The sequence below is a fragment of the Benincasa hispida genome, chromosome 6, assembly GCF_009727055.1.
Source record: "Benincasa hispida cultivar B227 chromosome 6, ASM972705v1, whole genome shotgun sequence".
NCBI lineage: Eukaryota > Viridiplantae > Streptophyta > Magnoliopsida > Cucurbitales > Cucurbitaceae > Benincasa > Benincasa hispida.
This window is the reverse complement of record NC_052354.1, coordinates 1189945-1207838: the sequence shown is the minus strand read 5'-3', so window position 1 is coordinate 1207838 and position 17894 is coordinate 1189945. Positions and strand designations below refer to the sequence as shown.

At 36.2% G+C, this 17894-nt stretch overlaps 1 protein-coding gene across 1 annotated transcript; it reads right to left on the bottom strand.

The window, feature by feature from the left end:
- Window positions 1-1365: 1365 nt before the first annotated feature.
- Window positions 1366-1920, bottom strand: LOC120080474 (late embryogenesis abundant protein 2-like). Its single transcript, XM_039035135.1, has 2 exons — window positions 1790-1920; window positions 1366-1507 (listed from the first exon to the last, which is right to left on the bottom strand). The coding sequence occupies exons 1-2, from the start codon at window positions 1844-1846 to the stop codon at window positions 1370-1372; spliced, it is 195 nt and encodes a 64-aa protein (XP_038891063.1). The 5' UTR covers window positions 1847-1920; the 3' UTR covers window positions 1366-1369.
- Between the last annotated feature and the right edge of the window lie 15974 nt (window positions 1921-17894).

Here is a 17894-nt window from a genome sequence, read left to right as displayed (position 1 = left end):
AATGTTTTGAAATATGTTCATTTGTTTCTCACATTGTCAAAATGTAACTTTTCCATTTTTGAGTTTTTAAAAATAGATTTAAAGGCCTTTGCAATGATTTATTACTCATTATAAATTTATTTTTTTAATAAAAAAATAATCTCCTCTCTCTATTTTTTAAACATATTTTTATAATTCAAAATTTCATATAATTATATAAAATGAAAATAAAAAATAGTTACTTTAAAGGCTTGGGAACTAGAAAGATAAATTTTGAAAACTCATAGACTAAATATACCTATCTAAAAAACTAGATTTTAAAAAACTCAAGAATCAAACGCAACTATCACTCAAAATTCAGATACTAATTAAAAAAAGTTGTTTGACTTGTTTAATTAATAGTTTCGAAAAATGGGGATCAAATTTTTTTTACTAGATAAATGTTCAAATTCACTAGATAGAACAATAATTTTTAATATAATATGTTATGTAGAGCTCGTAGATTTTGTAATAAACTATTTATTTATATTTAATAAAATAAATTGTTATTTTATTTTGTGTTTTAATTTTGGATAACATAATCTAGTACAGGAAAAATCCAAGGTTAAAGTAGTATATTTGAATCGTATATAATAGACATACATATGGATCATATTCAAATAATAATCTTAAAGAATCTATAATATATGGATAAAATTGTTGATTGTTTTATTCCAGTGACACTTTACATATTGTAATTTTGAGGCTATCAACATTTTCTACCATGGTTATGACTTATGAGTATGGTGTGGTTGAAAACATCCAAATTCATACGGACTTCACCTTCCAAATTATGGTTCACTTTATCTTTCTTTTTAAATAAAGGGGCAAGTTTAACATTTCTTTTATTTATTTTTTTAACACGACTACGATATTATCCTAAATTACTTTTAAAACTACCACATTTTTGCTGAATATTGTTAAATGGTACAATATTTTTTTAATTTTTCCGAATAGATGTATCTCGTGATCTCTTCACGATGATGAATGAAACTACGATATTTTAATAATAGATTTCAAAAGAACTTTATATGTCCAATAATTTTTTAAAAATAATACTAAAAAAAATCCAAAATACAGAGATACAAATTGATATTTTTGCTTAATTTTCTTTATATTTTTGTGCCATAATTATAATCTGTAATCAGACTACAAAAACAAACTAGGTTTTGACCCATGTCAACTAGCCATAATTCTTATTGACAGAAAAGGCTTATGAGCCATATGTGACTTTTTTTCAAGGCTCTTACATAATAATGGCTTTATTCAACAAAAGGAAAGAGAATAAGTCTAAGTAAGAACAAAATTGAAACCTTCAAAAATTAAAAAAGAGTACAAATAGATGACGTTTTCATTTGTTAATTGCATCCTTGACAACATCAGCAGCTCCTTGTACTTTGGCCTTCACCTGTTGCCCTGCTTCTTGCATTGATTCTTTAGCTGATTGAGCTGCATCAGCTGCCTTGTCCATCATATTGCTCACCTTCTCCTGCATAACAACACAAACTAATATGTTACTCTATCACTCCTTAATCGTACAAGCTAGGCATGGAAATGCTTCAACACAACTAATAAAAGCAATATAGAATCCATGAAATAAAAGAATAAAAAGTGATATTAACAAATAACACACACAAACCCATTGAGGAAAAAATTATTATATTAAACAATTGATACCAAATCATTTTATAATCAATTTTACCATAAAATATTAAAAATATAATAATGTAATATGAATTGATAAAAGAGTAAGATGGTTAAATTTAAAAACCTGAGTTTGACCCTTGGCTTCTCCAGCATGATATTTCATTTTTTGAGAGTTATCCATTATTTTTTATAATGAATTTTAAAAACACAGAAATTAGGAGCTTAGAACTTGAGGGTTAATTAAAGACTCGGTGAAAATGGTTTTAGTGTTTTGTTGATTTAGAAAATCAAATTTGTTGGGGTTATATAGTAGTTACAATCCAATCACTACTTGACACGTGTAATGCCACAAGTAAGTAATTTGAATGCCACGTGGTAGTTTGGAATTGGCACTTCCTATGATGTTAGAATTTGTTCTAAATTAGGGCTCAATTGACCAGCTTTAATTAAGAGTTGAGAAATGTTCAACATTGTCCACAAATGTTGGTTCCTTTTTTTATGGAGTATTTCATGTCAACGTTGATTTTTTTAAAAAAAAAAAAAAAAAATTAAACAAAAAAGGCAGAATTCAATGTTACTGATTATTCATTATTTAAGTCACTCGAATTCAGGGAATCCTCGAGTTTCTCAATTAAAATGTTTTCAATCCAAGTGTAACTAAAGGGTTTGAAGATTGTTTTTACAAATAAATTTAAATTCATAAAATAAAATAAAATGATGAAATTCAATTTAAGAAAGCCTAGCTTGGGTTGTGATAGAATTCTCCTATTCAATTCATTTGATCATAGAATTCTCATTAGTAGAGTCAATCAATTGTTTATACCTAACCAAATTAATTGGAACAACCAGTAATTCGACCTAAACAACTAATTAGTCCATTTAAATTGATGAACAACATTATAATTTAATTTGGCCTAATTGCATTAAGAACTAGGACAAAATTAGGTTGAACATTTAATAGGAACAACTTTAATTAAATATTCGGTTGATTTGAGTCTAGGTTACTTAGAACAATACTCATCTAAATGATTTGCAAGCTAACCTAACTTACTGCTTTTAGTTGATTAACGCAAGATTAAATGTCACATATCAAATATCAATCAAAACCGATAATTATAAAATTTTCAAGCGTCTAATAATATAACCATAAACATCCAAAAATATATTTAAATCTGACTATTACAATAAACTTGTTCAAAAACTTACAAATACATCAAATAGGTAGGAAAATCCTAAACCCAAACTAGAAATGATTACCTTAGCTCATAATATTTATGAAAAATGTCAAGGTATCGTTTTATACATTCTCAGACTAAAAAAGAATAAAAGAGGAGAGAAACTGGTGTGGGAACTGGCTTGGTAGATCAGCGTGATAATCTGACCTAGGCGGCAAAAAAAAATCATATTTATAAAATAGGTGTAGCTTTGCAATATTGAGGACAGCCTTGCAACGCTCCAATCGAAGCATAAGCCTCAATGTAGGAGCGGCGTTACAACGCTCCTCAAGTTTTTGCCAGATGCGCGCGTGGAGCTCCTCTTCCATCAATTTGTAGTGTTGCAACACTTATGGCAACGTTGCAATGCTCTTATATGTTTTTAGCTACTACCTTGTAGCGGAGTGCAAAGGCGTAGGGCGGGTGTTGTGACACTCCTGGGCATGCATTCAAACCTCCTTTGAAAGTAGCTATACATTTGAGGAAGCACTGCGATACTCAGTATAGGGGTATTTTAGTAATTTACCTCCTTTAAAGCCTGAATACTCGATTTGACTTCAAATTTCTCCAAATTAACCCCAAATGACTTCTTATGGTCAATTATACCTCTTAAATGCTCGATACCTATAAAAATAACCAAATAAACACATGAAATTCAAGTACAAACCCGAATTAAGTGGAGCCAGATAATACATTTTCGATGCTATTAGTAATGTAAAGATGGTTGAAATAAGATCCAACATAGTTTAGTTAAATGTGGTGTAGACATGGACTGAGTTTATTTTCAATAGGTGAAAAATGAAGTTGACAACCGTCTTGATTTATGAGTTACATAAAGCACTCTCAACGGTATGTCAATTTAGACCATTAATTAGATTTTGGGGCTTTATTACCCCCTCATTAAATGATGTATTAATTACCGACATGATTGGTTGAGTTGTTGGTGTTATTTTTTTTTATACAATTAGAGGTAGTGAGATTCGAACTATAGATCTTGTGGTTACTAACATGTTTGCAAGTCAATTTAGCTATGCTCGCTTTAGCAACTTGTGGTGTTTTTACCTTTCTTACAATCATATAAAATTTAGTAAATATTGTTTTGTTTGTAGATAATCAATTTTATTTTTTATTTTATTTTTTAAGCTCTATTCCAGATTTAAAGGGAAAGAAAATAAGAGATCGTGAAGGAGATAAATTTTGATATGGTTTATATAAAAAAAATAAATAACAGACATATATATTATCATTATATAATATATATATATATATATATATTCGAATTTATAATAATAAGATAACTTATTTATAAATATAACAAAATATCACTATTTATAATTGATAGACACCAAGATACATATAATATTTATAGATGTCTATTACTATCGATTAGTGATAGATAGATAGTGACATTTGGTAATATTTAAAAATATTTTCAATAGTTTTACCATTTAAAATAATTATCCAATTTAATACTATAATTAAATTTCCTACCCCATTTTAATGTAGCATAAAGAATTTTGCTAGAGGCTGTTTTTTATGTATAAACATGGGTTTTGGAATCTTTGTTGAATATATATGATTGAGCTACAATGGAATGAGATCGAATTTCACGGTGGAAAAAACCAAAGTTGAGCCCATTCTTCATTATTCTACATATATGGAATATCCATCTAATATTACAACTTTTTTCTAAAAAAAATCATACATAAAAATTAGAGAAATTATTTTAAATGACAAAACTGCTAAACATATTTACAACTAATAGCAAAATATCATAGACTATTCTAGACTGCGATAGACTATTATCTGTGTTTATCTGTGTCATGATAGATACAAATAGTGGTCTATCACTGTCCATCCACTACAAGAATTTTGGGCTTTAATGTTGGTTGGAAAAAGTGAAACCGGATGTATAATGTCGGTTTTATTTTTTTTTAAAAAAAATAAAAGTGGATCTTTAATGTCGATTTTAAACCAATATTGTAGGTATACCTTTAATGTCGGTTTAAAACCGACATTAAAGATCCGCTTTTTTTTTTTTTTAAAAAAAAAAAAAACCCATTTTCTCCCCTCTCCCCCATTTTCTTTTTCCTTTCATTTCCAGATGTCCACTCACCCACAACTAACGTGAAACCCTTCCAAAACACGACTCCTTTCATCCTTCCACGCAAAACCCACAACCCGGCCAAGTGTCACAATCTAACTTTGAGATAGTAGATTGTGACCCCATTTGTGCAGATAGTACAGTGGTGACACATGAGTGTCGACACATCTAGCAAAGACAGAGGGCCAAGAGAAGCGTCATGATGTGACCGAGGAGGACAATGCATCATCCAACACACCAACATAAGTGGGCAAGCATGCCATGTTGATCATTAAGCAGAAAGACACGTAACCGTGTCATTGGTGGTGTCAGTGACAAGCTCCGTGGGGGCCAGATGGGGCCCCAGGCCGTGACCTCAGAAGGTGGGGTTCCGTCGGGAGTTTGGACGAGTGGTTCTAGAGTTAGATGCATATTGATAAGATATGAAAGCATGTCGAATTTCATGTCAATCGGAGTTCAGACGAGCGCTCTACATTGGTGTGTGACAGTTCGTCACATTTGATATGCATGGGTAGAAAAGAGGAAAATGTTTAGAATGCACTATAGGGGGAGCCATAGTGTCAGCTCTCCACCACCCTTGGGCTTTGTAGCCTAAGTGAGCTACCCCATGGCACATACGTATATCATGGCGTGGGCAAGCGTTACAAGGCAAGTGTCTTGGGCGTCTTCCATTGAGAATGGGATCTCATGAACAGTGTCGGACGGCATGGGTGTGCCAGCATTGTACCCCTTCCCATGGGCCAGAGGTTCGATGTAGCACCCGGTATGCAATTTTGATTCGACAATGGCTCAGAAAGGCCTAACTCTCGATTATGTCCGGATGAATCGATGTCCGTGAAGTCCCGAGTTGTATTGTAGTCCATAGGTCGGTTGATGATGGTTCTCGATAAGCGTGCCCAAGAAGGAGAGAGAAAGTTGATGATATCTCGACACTCGGGATGGCATCCTAAAGCATTGGTGGGACTCGATAGTTCTCGATTGGCCCGATACTTGCTTAAGTGGTCCCAGTAAGCAGTGTGATGGTCCGGTAGAGCCAGTAAGAGACCCATTAGGCCGGTAGAAGCTCGGTAGGCACCGAAATAGGCCGGTAGAGCCCGGTAAGCATTGTTATGTCTTAGAAAGCTCCGATAAGTGTCTAAGTCACCCGGTAAGCTCCGGTAGAGGGTTATAAGCCTGTTTTGGTCCAAAAAAGGGTGAGAACTCATGTTGGTGAAGTTACGAAGCAATGTAGAACCGTGGGGGGGGCGTGTTTTTGGGAACCAAGATGATGAAGAGTGATGTGACATTACATTGTGATGACCTTAACCTCATATATGGGCAAGGTCAAGCCTCAGGACTTGGCCTAGAGTAGAGAAAGTCGATTAGAGTCGCAAATGAGGGAAAATACATGTACAGGCGACGTGTATGGCCGAATGAAGTTCAGTTCCACATGAGTTCAGTTTGATTGAGGATGGAATATCCTCGCCTAAGGTCGGACGAAGCTTCAAAGAGTTTAGCAAAAAGTGAATTGAGACTTAAGCATCTCTTAAGGCTGACCATGATCATGGGTGAATCATGGTGCCGTACGATTGGAGAAGTGTGACCGTGATATTTGGTATCAAAGCCACTTTTGTTTAGTGGAGTCGGACAAAACAAAGAGGAAAGACACGAGGGTTAGATTGAAGACTTCACAGTTGCGTCAAGAGTGCCAGTTTAGCAGGACAGATGTGAGCCAGTATCAGACACAGTATGTGGGTTGAAGCCGAATTTCGCCATTGAGGGAAATCCGTTCCGTCAGGAAGCAAGAACCAAGCTCACTTGCCAAGAGTTTAGGTGTCCCGTTGGTTAGAAGAAGCACAGAAAGTGTATCCTCTAGAATTGGTTGTTGTTGTGTTCGATTTTATTGGTGGTGGCTTAACCTCTGCTTCTGCTATTAGGAATATAAAATTCTGGAGCATCCCATTTCACCTAATATTCATTAATAGTCCATTAGGTGACCAACAAAACACTAATAGTAGTGGAACGTGTGTGTATGTATCGCATAGCACCTCAACATATAGCTTAGCTATCGTTCAAAGGTAAACGATCGTGTAGTGCTATTGCATAGCTCTTCAATGCATCGTTTAACTCCCACGAGAAGCTACACGATCGTGTAGCACCATCGTATAGCACATCAAATGCATCATTTAGCTCCTACAAATACATGATCATCTAGCGCACAACACTTCAACGCTCAACGGCTGTAGCTACACGATCGTCTAGCTTTTCTTCATATCGTCTAGTGCCTGAAGCTAAACGATCGTCTAGCACTGAACCTCAATGACGATATGAGCAGAGGCTGATAAACTGGAATCTGCAACTCGACTTTCTTCATTTGTTTCTTCAATTACAGTTTAATTTCAACTCTAATGACTCCAAATAAATTACAGAATCTTGAGAACACATATAAGCTCATCAAGCAAGAACCAATTACAAATTTAATTGAGAAATCAAAGAGAAATTAAAAGCCAAAACTCAGAAAACCATATCAATGCAGCAGTTTCATATAACTCATATAGAACACCCACCACACCAAAATTAAACCAAATTGAATACTTATATGATGCTCTGATACCAATTTTTGGACTGTATCATCAGCAACGGAAGCGACAAGGATCAATAAGCACTTTAATTCATTAATTTTGGCAAAATATAAAGCATGCTATAGCAGAAATAAATGGGTTTCAAGTCATACCTTTGTAGAACTCTTGAAATCTCGATTTCTAGCTACAAATCACTCCAAATCTTGTTGTAGGCCACCACAAGATCTTCCCCACTATTCTCTTGGTGCTCTAGATTGAGTTTTGGGACTCAAAATAAGCTGGAATCAAGGGAACTTGGAGAATAGCTCAGCAGTAACCCACTTGAAGAACTCCTTCTTCAACCGAATTTTCAGAAAAATTCTTTTGATTGTTGCCTCAAATTCGCTCCAATCTCTTCAATATATTGCATAAATCAATTTGTTTTATAAAATTGAAAAGATCTTCATACAAGAAAGATAGCTGCATGAGATGCAGCTCATTCTTAGAGTAATTGAAGCTTAAATATGGTGGTTTATGGGTGAGCTGCTTGAAGATGATGATGGAAAATCCCAATTTTCCATTTTTGTGTTTTTTCTTCTTTTTCAACTTTTCAAATTGATTTCATAAATCAATTTGTTTTATAAAATTGACAATATTATTAATTTTACAAAATAATTTCATAAATTAATTTTCTTAATAAAATTAATAAATAATTATTTAAACAATTTCAATAATTCTAATTAATTGACTATCAAGTATTAAATTAATTTTACACAATTCCACCTTCATATATTTAAATCATATTTAAATATTAATTCTCCAATTTTGTTTAATTCTAATTTGAACGTTTCAAATTAACTTATCATGCTACTCTAGAGCTAATCCATTTTCGAGCTAGTAGGGGGACCTCGTGAACCTACAGATCATGGGCTTCAATGATCAAAGATTAATCCACTAAACTCATTAGACCGAAGTAACCCCCCATTCGTTAACTAATGGGTCACTCCACTAAAGGTCATAGTTGAACTCCCCTCACTGTAGATATATTATGTCCACGCGATATAACCATGATTAGTAAGTTAACCCTTCACAGGTTGTTCATAATAACGGTTGGGTCAAATCTCTGTTTTACCCCGAATTACCTCTTGTTCCTTAAGTCTCACTGATCCTCTAATGAACAATTATTTTGTGATCCAATCAACAAATCAAGTCCCCTCTCGAGCCAGTGAGAGGGTGGGGCCCCTTGTTCAAGAATCAGAATCAACACTTAAGGGAACAACCTCTCTACTATCCCTAACAGCGGGTATGAGTGAATTTCATCTTGCACCTTATGTCCCCAACTATCTATCCGGTCTTACCCCTGTAATGGGAGGTTATTGAGTCGACATTGTTGAGCCAATCCTTACCTATGCAAAATTAAGGATAATCCGAATAAACAGGAGTTCATAGTTAGCTCAGGATTAAGGTCAAGTTACCTAGGTCATCGCTTTGAAATAGTCAGTACTAAACAGTAAACAATGTTATCAAGTAAGAGTGACTGATTTCGTGGTTCGATCTTGTACAAGCCCTTTTGCACAAGGACACCCCCCACTCCTCATGTCATAACATGAACGAATTAGGATCACTTCATTTGTAGCACTTTACAACTCTTTGTAACAATTATAGAGCAGGTCGCATCCAATAGTGTTACCAGAATAAGGTACCCAACCTTATTCATATACTATAAATCATTTTGACTATTTACTCGAACTTGATCCACTGTTATGTCTCCACATAAATTTCAAATACTCATATAATAGTCAAGAGACTTTTAGGTTTATTGGATTTCTAATAAGCAAAACATCTATTCAATAACACCTTATTGAACTTTCAGAATAATTTCTATTGTTTACAAACCACGAGTTTTAGGACATAAAACCCAACAAACTCTCACTTGGACTAAAACTCCAGTGGTAACTTATATATCCAATATATAAGACTGGGTTTCTAAGTTTTAAAGAGAAATACAGAAAACCCATTCGGTATCCCGTATCCGATATTTCTCCCACTTGCCCTAGGTTATTAATCTGGTATTCCTAGTCTTACTAGGTGATTCTCAAATACTTTAGCCAAGAGAATCATTGTAAACATGTTAGTGTACGATAACTTTTAATTAACCTATATGGGATTGCATCTTATTCTCAATAATGACTAGGAAGCACACTTTCCTTCCACTACATTGAAGTACTCTCAACTCTTTGAGTAAGACGCGTCTAACCTGTCTTAACAACTCTTTGTTTACAGTCAAATCTAGAAATCTTTAAACTTTTTATACTTTGATCCAACCATTTTTAAATATCTATATATTTGCAAATGGCTTTTAACAATTTGATTCTTAACAGAAATTGTTATAGAACAAACATAATTTTCTGAAAATGAACAGCGACGTTTACTTCTGTCACATTAAAGTGGACCATCATGTCCAGGACATGTTCACGAATTGAGGTCCCCTCTTTCATGCGGCTATTGTAAATGTAATTGATGGCATCATGCCTCAGGGTGAAGGACAATTGTCCAAACTCCCTTGCAAAGATTCTATAATCTCTTTGGCAGTACACATATCCTCATGTTTCTTCGCCAAACATCAGATAAGCTAGCAAGGATATAAGCATGGGCTTTATCATTCACCCTGATCCATCTATCATATGTTTCCCGAATAGTTCAATTTGTGTTAGAGCTCTAAATGGGAGGATAATCATTTATTAAGACAAGTCGTAAATCGTCTATCACAAGTATTGTGTTTAAATTTGATTTCCAGGTCACATAATTATCCCCGATCAGTTTTTTGATGCCAACAATTGTATAATCGAACTCGTCATTCTGAAATTATAAACAAATTCTATAAGTGAATTGCTTTTAAATCCAATCAAGTTTTAGCAAATTAATGATGTACCCAAGATTATTCTTTTTCAATGATAATACTGAAAAAATTCTTAACGAAGAGCATTCACGAGTGCGTTCGGATCTTTCTGATTTCATTATGACCGAAATACAACACATACATTCTAACAGACAATTATGCAATACACACTAATTAAAGGCATGCTTTGAACACTAAAAAACAAGGGAAAAAGTTCTCATACCAGTTGAAGACCCTCTTCGAGCTTTGGAACCCTTACGCAGCAGAAGACCTCTATGCGCGCTCTGTCGCCCAGCAATCTAGTCGGCTATAGTAGTACGATCATATAAACGAACGGCAGCAACACGACCACTCAAGAACAAGTGAACAGTAGCGGGGACGACACCACCAAAATGGAGCCCTTGGTATTCTCGGAGTGAGAATCCAAAGTGCGGTCTTTGGTGAATTTGGTAAAGGTTGGAGAAAGTATAAATCGTATAGACGATAAACAAATACGATGATGTAGGTTTTACTAAGCGATCGTTTAGTAAATGGTAGACGATCATTTAGAAAATGTAGCACACTATGCGATCGTTTAGGAAAGCTAAGTGATTGTTTAGATACTAGCGTGCGATCGTTTAGGCGCGAGGTGTGTGATCGTTTAAGTGTTGAGAGACTATCGTATAAACTCTCAAACTATGCAATCATTACGTTTTCACACCGATCCCAATTTTTCCGAACTCTTGCAAAATGAAACAAATTTTCATTTTATTCATCGGTTACCATAACCGAATGCAGCTGCTCCCACTAACGCACGTCTGAGAGAAGTTTTAGGCATATGATCATATAATTAACTAATTTAATAATTAATGAATATAATCATATTATATTCTTACCCTATAGTTTGATATCACATATCTACTATAGTAATTTCTCCTCTACTTGATATAAATCATATTTATATCTAATTTCCTCCAAAATAATGTATCTCATACATTTAGCCAATTATATCATATATAATTAACCATATCATATTAATCGAACTCCCTCCTTGTCAAATTTGAACATTTCAAACTGACCCAAACACTAATTCTCGACTTTATCCAAGCTACCTAGGGGACCTAAATGGACCTGTGGCTCGAAACTCGAACGGTCTGTGAAATAGCTAACTAAACTCTTTAACCATAAGATCCACCATCCATTAACTATCAGGACTCCACTAAAGACCAAAGCTGAACTCTTCTTACCACAGTATATTTCTGTGTCCATCGGATATAACCAATCATGAGTTATGATGACCTTTCACAGATGCTCGTAAGTACAGTTGGGCCAATTTACGTTTTGCTCCTATAGTTACATCTCACTTCTTAAGTACCAACTGATTCCTCTAATGAACAATATAACATAGTCCAACTATGCTGTGAACACCTCTCGTGCCAGGAGAATGTGTGTGGCGTCACATCGTTCAAGCCCTGGAATCAGCCCTTAAGAGAGCTATCTATCTACATACCCCTACTTTGGGGAAGGAGTGAATTCCATTTTGTTAGCTGAGTTCCCAGCTCCCAAATCAGACGAATCCCCAAAATGGTAGGTTTGAATTTATGACCTGGCCACTTGCACCCATACAAATCAAAGGACCGCCCTCAATGGCAGGAGTTCCCAACTCACTGAGGATTGAAGTCATGTTACCTATGGTCATCCTAGTGAAGTGAAGTCTTTGTTATGAACGGTGTTATCAGACCATCTGTGGCAAGTCACAACATTTGTGACCATTCCACAAAGCGGGCCGCATCCGTAGCGTTATCAGGATGAGGTTTCGTTCCTATATCCATATACTACATGCCATTTTGGTTATCACTCAAGACATGATCCACTTGTATGTCACCACATATATGCTAAAGTTACATACAGACACAAGCGTTCGTACAAATTGTTTACAAACTACAGGACATGAGATTTTAGGGCATTAATCCCAACAATCTCCAACTTTTCCTAAAGCGAAGTGAGGTATACATAAAACTAGTACAAAATAATAAACTAGGGCATAAAAGCCGAGTACAAGAAAATCTCCAACTTGCCCTAATCCAGCCTGGGTGATCCTGTAGACCCATGCTTCGTAGGTGACTCTCAAACACTGTAGCCGTGAGAGCCTTCGTAAACGAGTTAGCAACATTGTGCTCCGAAGTGATCTTCGTGAAGATCATGTTCCCTCAACGCACTATCTCGCGGATCAGATGATACTTCCATTCTATGTGTTTGCTGCATCTGTGACTTCTTGACTCCTTGGAGTTCGAAACTCCCTACTATTATCACAATAAAGGGTAATGGGCCTACACATATCTGGAATACCTTCCAGTTCTGTCAAGAACTTCCTGAGTCAGATGGCCTACTTAGCAACTTAGTTTTCTGAGTCAGTTCTATCAAGAAATTCCTATCATCTTGGGTCGTCCATTTCTCGCCATAGGGCGAGCGCTGATCGATGTGCAGAAAGGAGAGTTGACCATCAGGGTCGACGATCAGAAAGTAAAATTCAATGTACTTAATGCGTGTTAGAGTTATTGGCGCAATGTTGGAGGAAGACTGCACCACAATTCATGTTGAATCAAATTTTGAGCTGCTCAAGTTATCTGAACGTACATCACAACGCATTAAGCCATCTTTGAAAGAACCACCTGTGTTAGAGTTAAAGTCATTGCACGTGCACCTTAAGTATGCTTACTTAGGAAGTAACGACACGTTACCTATTATCATTTCTTCATCGCTGAGTAAGGAGAAGGAAGATGCACTCATACGGATCCTAAGAAATAATGTAAAAGCCTTTGGATGGACCTTGGCAGACATTCGAGGAATCAGTCCCTCATATTGCATGCACAAGATTCGTCTAGAAGAAGGAAAGTCTGGATCAGTAGAAAGGCAGTGTCGCTTGAACCCTGCCATGAAGAAGGTCCTAAAAAAAAAAATAGTAAAGTGGCTGGACGCAGGTGTCATCTACCCGATATCTGATAGCAGTTGAGTGAGCCTAGTGCAATGTGTTCCGAAGAAAGGGGGGATGATAGTCATCACTAATGACAAAAATGAATTGCTTCCTACACAAACGACTACGGGGATGAGGATTTGCATGGATTATCGCAAGCTGAATTTGGCCACTAAAAAGGACCACTTTCCACTCCCGTTCATTGATCAGATGTTAAACAGACTTGCGGGGAATGAATTCTTCTGCTTTCTTGATGGCTATTCAGGATATAACCAAATAGCAATTGCACCGGAGGACCAAGACAACACAACCTTCATGTGCCCATTCGGTACGTTCGCATTCCGACGCATGCCATTTGGACTCTATAATGCACCAGCCACTTTTCAACGATGCATGATGGCAATATTCTCAGATTACTTAGAGGAGTCATTCGAGGTATTCATGGATAATTTCTCAGTCTTGGGCAGTAATTATGACTCCTGTTTTTCAAACCTTGAAAAGGTCTTGAAGAGATGCGTGGCAACAAATCTTGTTTTGAACTGGAAAAAATGCCACTTTATGATGGAAGAAGGAATAGTTCTGGGTCACAAAATCTCTAAGGCAGGTTTGGAAGTCGATCAGGCTAAGATCAACACAATTTCCAAGTTACCCTTACCAGTGAACGTAAAAACACTTAGGAGCTTTCTGGGACACGCTGGGTTTTATAGTAAATTCATTCGCAACTTCTTTCAGATCGCAAGACCCCTAAGTGCACTCCTCGAAGCTAACCGCGAGTATAATTTTGACAACGCATGCACCAAAGCATTTAACACATTGAAAGATGCGCTCGTCTCTGCACCTATTTTGGTTGCGCTAGATTGAACGCAACCATTTGCGTTGATGTGCAATGCTAGCGGATATACTGTGGACGTAATTTTGAGTCAGCGGAAGGATAAGGTATTAAGTCCTATTTATTATGCAAGTAAAACTTTGAATGATGCACAAGAGAATTATACAATCATAGAGAAGGAAATGCTCGCGGTGGCGTTTACACTGGAAAAGTTTCGACAATACTTAATCGGAACAACCATTGTGGTGTATACGGATCACTCTGCGATTAAGTACTTGATGACAAAGAAGGATACAAAACCAAGACTTATACGGTGGGTGTTGCTCCTGCAAGAGTTTGACCTAAAGATTAAAGACCGGAAGGGCACCGAGAACCAAGTCACAGATCATTTTTCTAGATTTAAGAATTGCGAGGTTCAAAGGATAGAAAAAGATATTGAGGAAAGATTCCCCAATGAGCTACTGATGGCAGTAGACATTAATGTTCCCTGGTATGCGGACATAGTAAACTTCATCGTTTGCGATGAAATACCAGATGACTATACATACCAGCAGAAGAAGAAGCTAAGACATGATGCCAAATTTTATTTATGGGATGATCCATTCTTATATCGACGAGGACCTGATCATACATTACTTCGATGCGTTTCTAAGCATGAAGCCAAGCACATTTAGAGCTCTGTCATGAGTCCCCGTATGGAGGACATTTTGGGGGGCAAAGGACCGCAGCGAAGGTCTTACAGTGCGGTTACTTCTGGCCAACACTGTTTAAGGATGACCATGCTCATGTGGTGCAATGCGGCAGGTGTCAGAGGACGGGGAATATGTCTAAAAGAAATGAAATTCCATTGATGTCAATCTTAGAGGTTGAATTATTTGATGTTTCCACCATCCCAAGGTCATCAATATATTCTGGTTGCGGTTGATTACGTATTGAAATGGGTTGAGGCCATTGCATGTACCAAGAATGATGTGGCCATAATGGCAAAGTTTCTGAAGAAGAACATTTTTGCTCGATACAGGACGCCACGGGCCCTTTAATAAGGTGATGAGGGCTCTCACTTTATCAACCGCATAATTGACAACTTTTGACTAATTCCCGTCGCCATCGAGTTACGACTATTTATCACCACCACAGACTAATGGGCAGGCAGAGATTTCTAACAAGAGAGTCAAAACTATCTTGGAGAAGAGTCAATACTTCCAGGAAGGATTGGTCACCCAAGCTTGATGAAGCTTTGTGGCAATACAGGACTGCCTATAAAACACAATCGGCATGTCCAGTATGCCCTGATCTTTGGAAAAGCTTGTCATTTGCCGCTCGAGTTGGAATATAAGACAATGTGGGCATGCAAGAAGCTGAAGTTTGATTTAGCAAAGTGCGGGGAAAGTTCGAAAGCTACAATTGAACCAGCTGGTCGAATGGCGAAGGACGCCTATGAGAATGCCAAGATTTATAAGGAGAAAACCAAGAAATGGCATGACGACTGCATAAGCGACCGGACATTCACCAAAGGTCAGCAGGTATTACTATATTAATGCACGTTGCGATGTTCCCAGGAAATTTGAAGTCTCGCTGGTCGGGGCCATTTCGAATCAAGACATCTTTCCTCACGGTGCAGTCGGAACTAACACTCTAGATGGGAAACGGCGCATTTAAAGTCAATGGTCAACGAATTAAGCCCTACTATAGAGGCAACTTTCAATCGACGCGCATGGACAACATTGACTTGGGCAAGCAGGATTAAACCCGTTACAGGGGAAGCGATTGCGGTAATTCTAAGAAACTTTTTTTCAATCAACATCCCTATCTATGTTTACTTTTCTTTCTTTACAGCTTTCTTTTACCGCTTTCTAACATTCAGTTTTTACTGCTATTAGAATTAATTTTTAATGCTTTTTGTATTCCCTTCCAGTTTAATTTTGCATGTATCCATTCCTTTAATTTAGTAGTGTCGATTGTATAATTCTTGTGAATGAATGGATGAATCACTACAAAGTATTTCCGACTTGCGTTTTTGATGAATTAACAAAAGAATATAAACTGATATGTAACGAGATGATGGGCGTAGTGGGTGGTGCCTAGAGACACGTGCATCCAGTACACCAAAATGCATTGCGTTGAGGGGTGTGTTGCGCCATTATGTGCTCTTTGCCCATCCTTAGCTAAATGCACTACATTGAGGTATCCTCCAGAAATGTGTCTAGTTAAGGGGCGTGTTGCAGGAGTACATGTGTGTTGCCCGTGCCTCAACAAATATGTGTCTGCGTTTAAAAATGAAAGTTATGGTGCGTATTTTTAAATCGTGCTCCCTCTTTTGAATCAAATTGGAAAGAAAAATTCATTTATTCTTTTATTAGTTTAATCAAATTCTTTGACTTGTATGGCAACACAAAAAAAAAAATTTGTATTGCGTTCATTTGTAATTACTTGTATACTTTGTTAATATTTAATACAATGAGTAAATATTCACTCCACTTTTTGCTTGTACCTTTTTCTCTATCATCCTTTGGTCAATATTTGCGATGTTCTCAATCTTTTACTTTTGTGTTCTTCATTGTGTCGCTATGATGTAATATATGTTTATACTTAGAAACATTTCCCACACTTAGTAAATTCTGACTAACACTTAGTTACTTCTTAATTTTAGCAGTATGTTTACCTTTTATTTTTCAAAGCTCTTGCTCAAACCTTCTTTTTGAACTTTTTCTTCTAAAGGTTTGTCTAGTCTACTCAACACGCAATGAAGAAACTGCTCATCTTTAAATTTGGGGGTGAGAAGGGTCTGAGCAGATAAGATCAAGAATATGCAAGTATTTAAGAAAATACAATTCATTTTCTGCCTAAAAAAAATTATGGCAAAACTCCATGGTCAGCGCAAGGGAAAATCTTTAAAAATGTTCCCAACCTGATAAGAGTTTAGTTGTGAAAGGAGCCTGTTCATAGTTGGATGTTCGTATGTCACCCGTAGGAGCAAGCCAAAACGAAGGTGGGTTTCCAAGATCAACGCAATATGAAAATGAAAAAAAATAATATATATATTTATATAATAAAAGAATGCAAGAGACAACTCCTCTGAATATCATGAGTTAAAGTTGAAATTGGCACACAACCGAAGTTGGATGTTCGCATGACACCCATGGGGATAGGCCAAAACGAAGAGTGTAATCATGACCAACTGTCTTTAGTAAATGACGCAAAAGTTTTTACCACTGTATTTAGATTTATCAAGTTGTTTTGACAAGAAGAGATAAACATTCTATTTTGAAAAAAAAACTAGAAAAGCATCTTTGAGCATAATTTTGTTATATAGAAGAATAAAGTATGGCTTGTTAACAATTCGCAAGGATAGGAAGAAATTGCGATGTTAAGTAATGTGCTTAAATGTAACATTCGGAGCAATCAATTGACACAGAAATATAGGATAAGAATTGAGCTTTTTTGCCTTAGTAGAAGATATGCTTGAGGACAAGCATATATTTAAATTTGGGGGTGTGATAACTTGTAGAAATACAAGTTATTTGTATTGCCCTATCTAGATATTGCAGCTAAAAGAGGATAAATATGCGCCAATTGTATGAAAATTAGCTTAGAAATACAACAATTATGAATTATCGCAATTCCACCCACTGACACCATTAATATGGAAGAAAAGGAGAATTCTACTCTGTTTTGCAGGCAACCAAGTCA

What these genes read in the sequence shown, in the direction of transcription:
- LOC120080474 (XM_039035135.1), bottom strand. Translation starts at nt 1,846, where the DNA reads ATGGATAACTCTCAAAAAATGAAATATCATGCTGGAGAAGCCAAGGGT. An exon ending in AAGCCAAGGGTCAAACTCAG is followed by an intron (nt 1,508 to 1,789) that starts GTTTTTAAATTT and finishes GTTGTTATGCAG; the next exon opens with GAGAAGGTGAGCAATATGAT.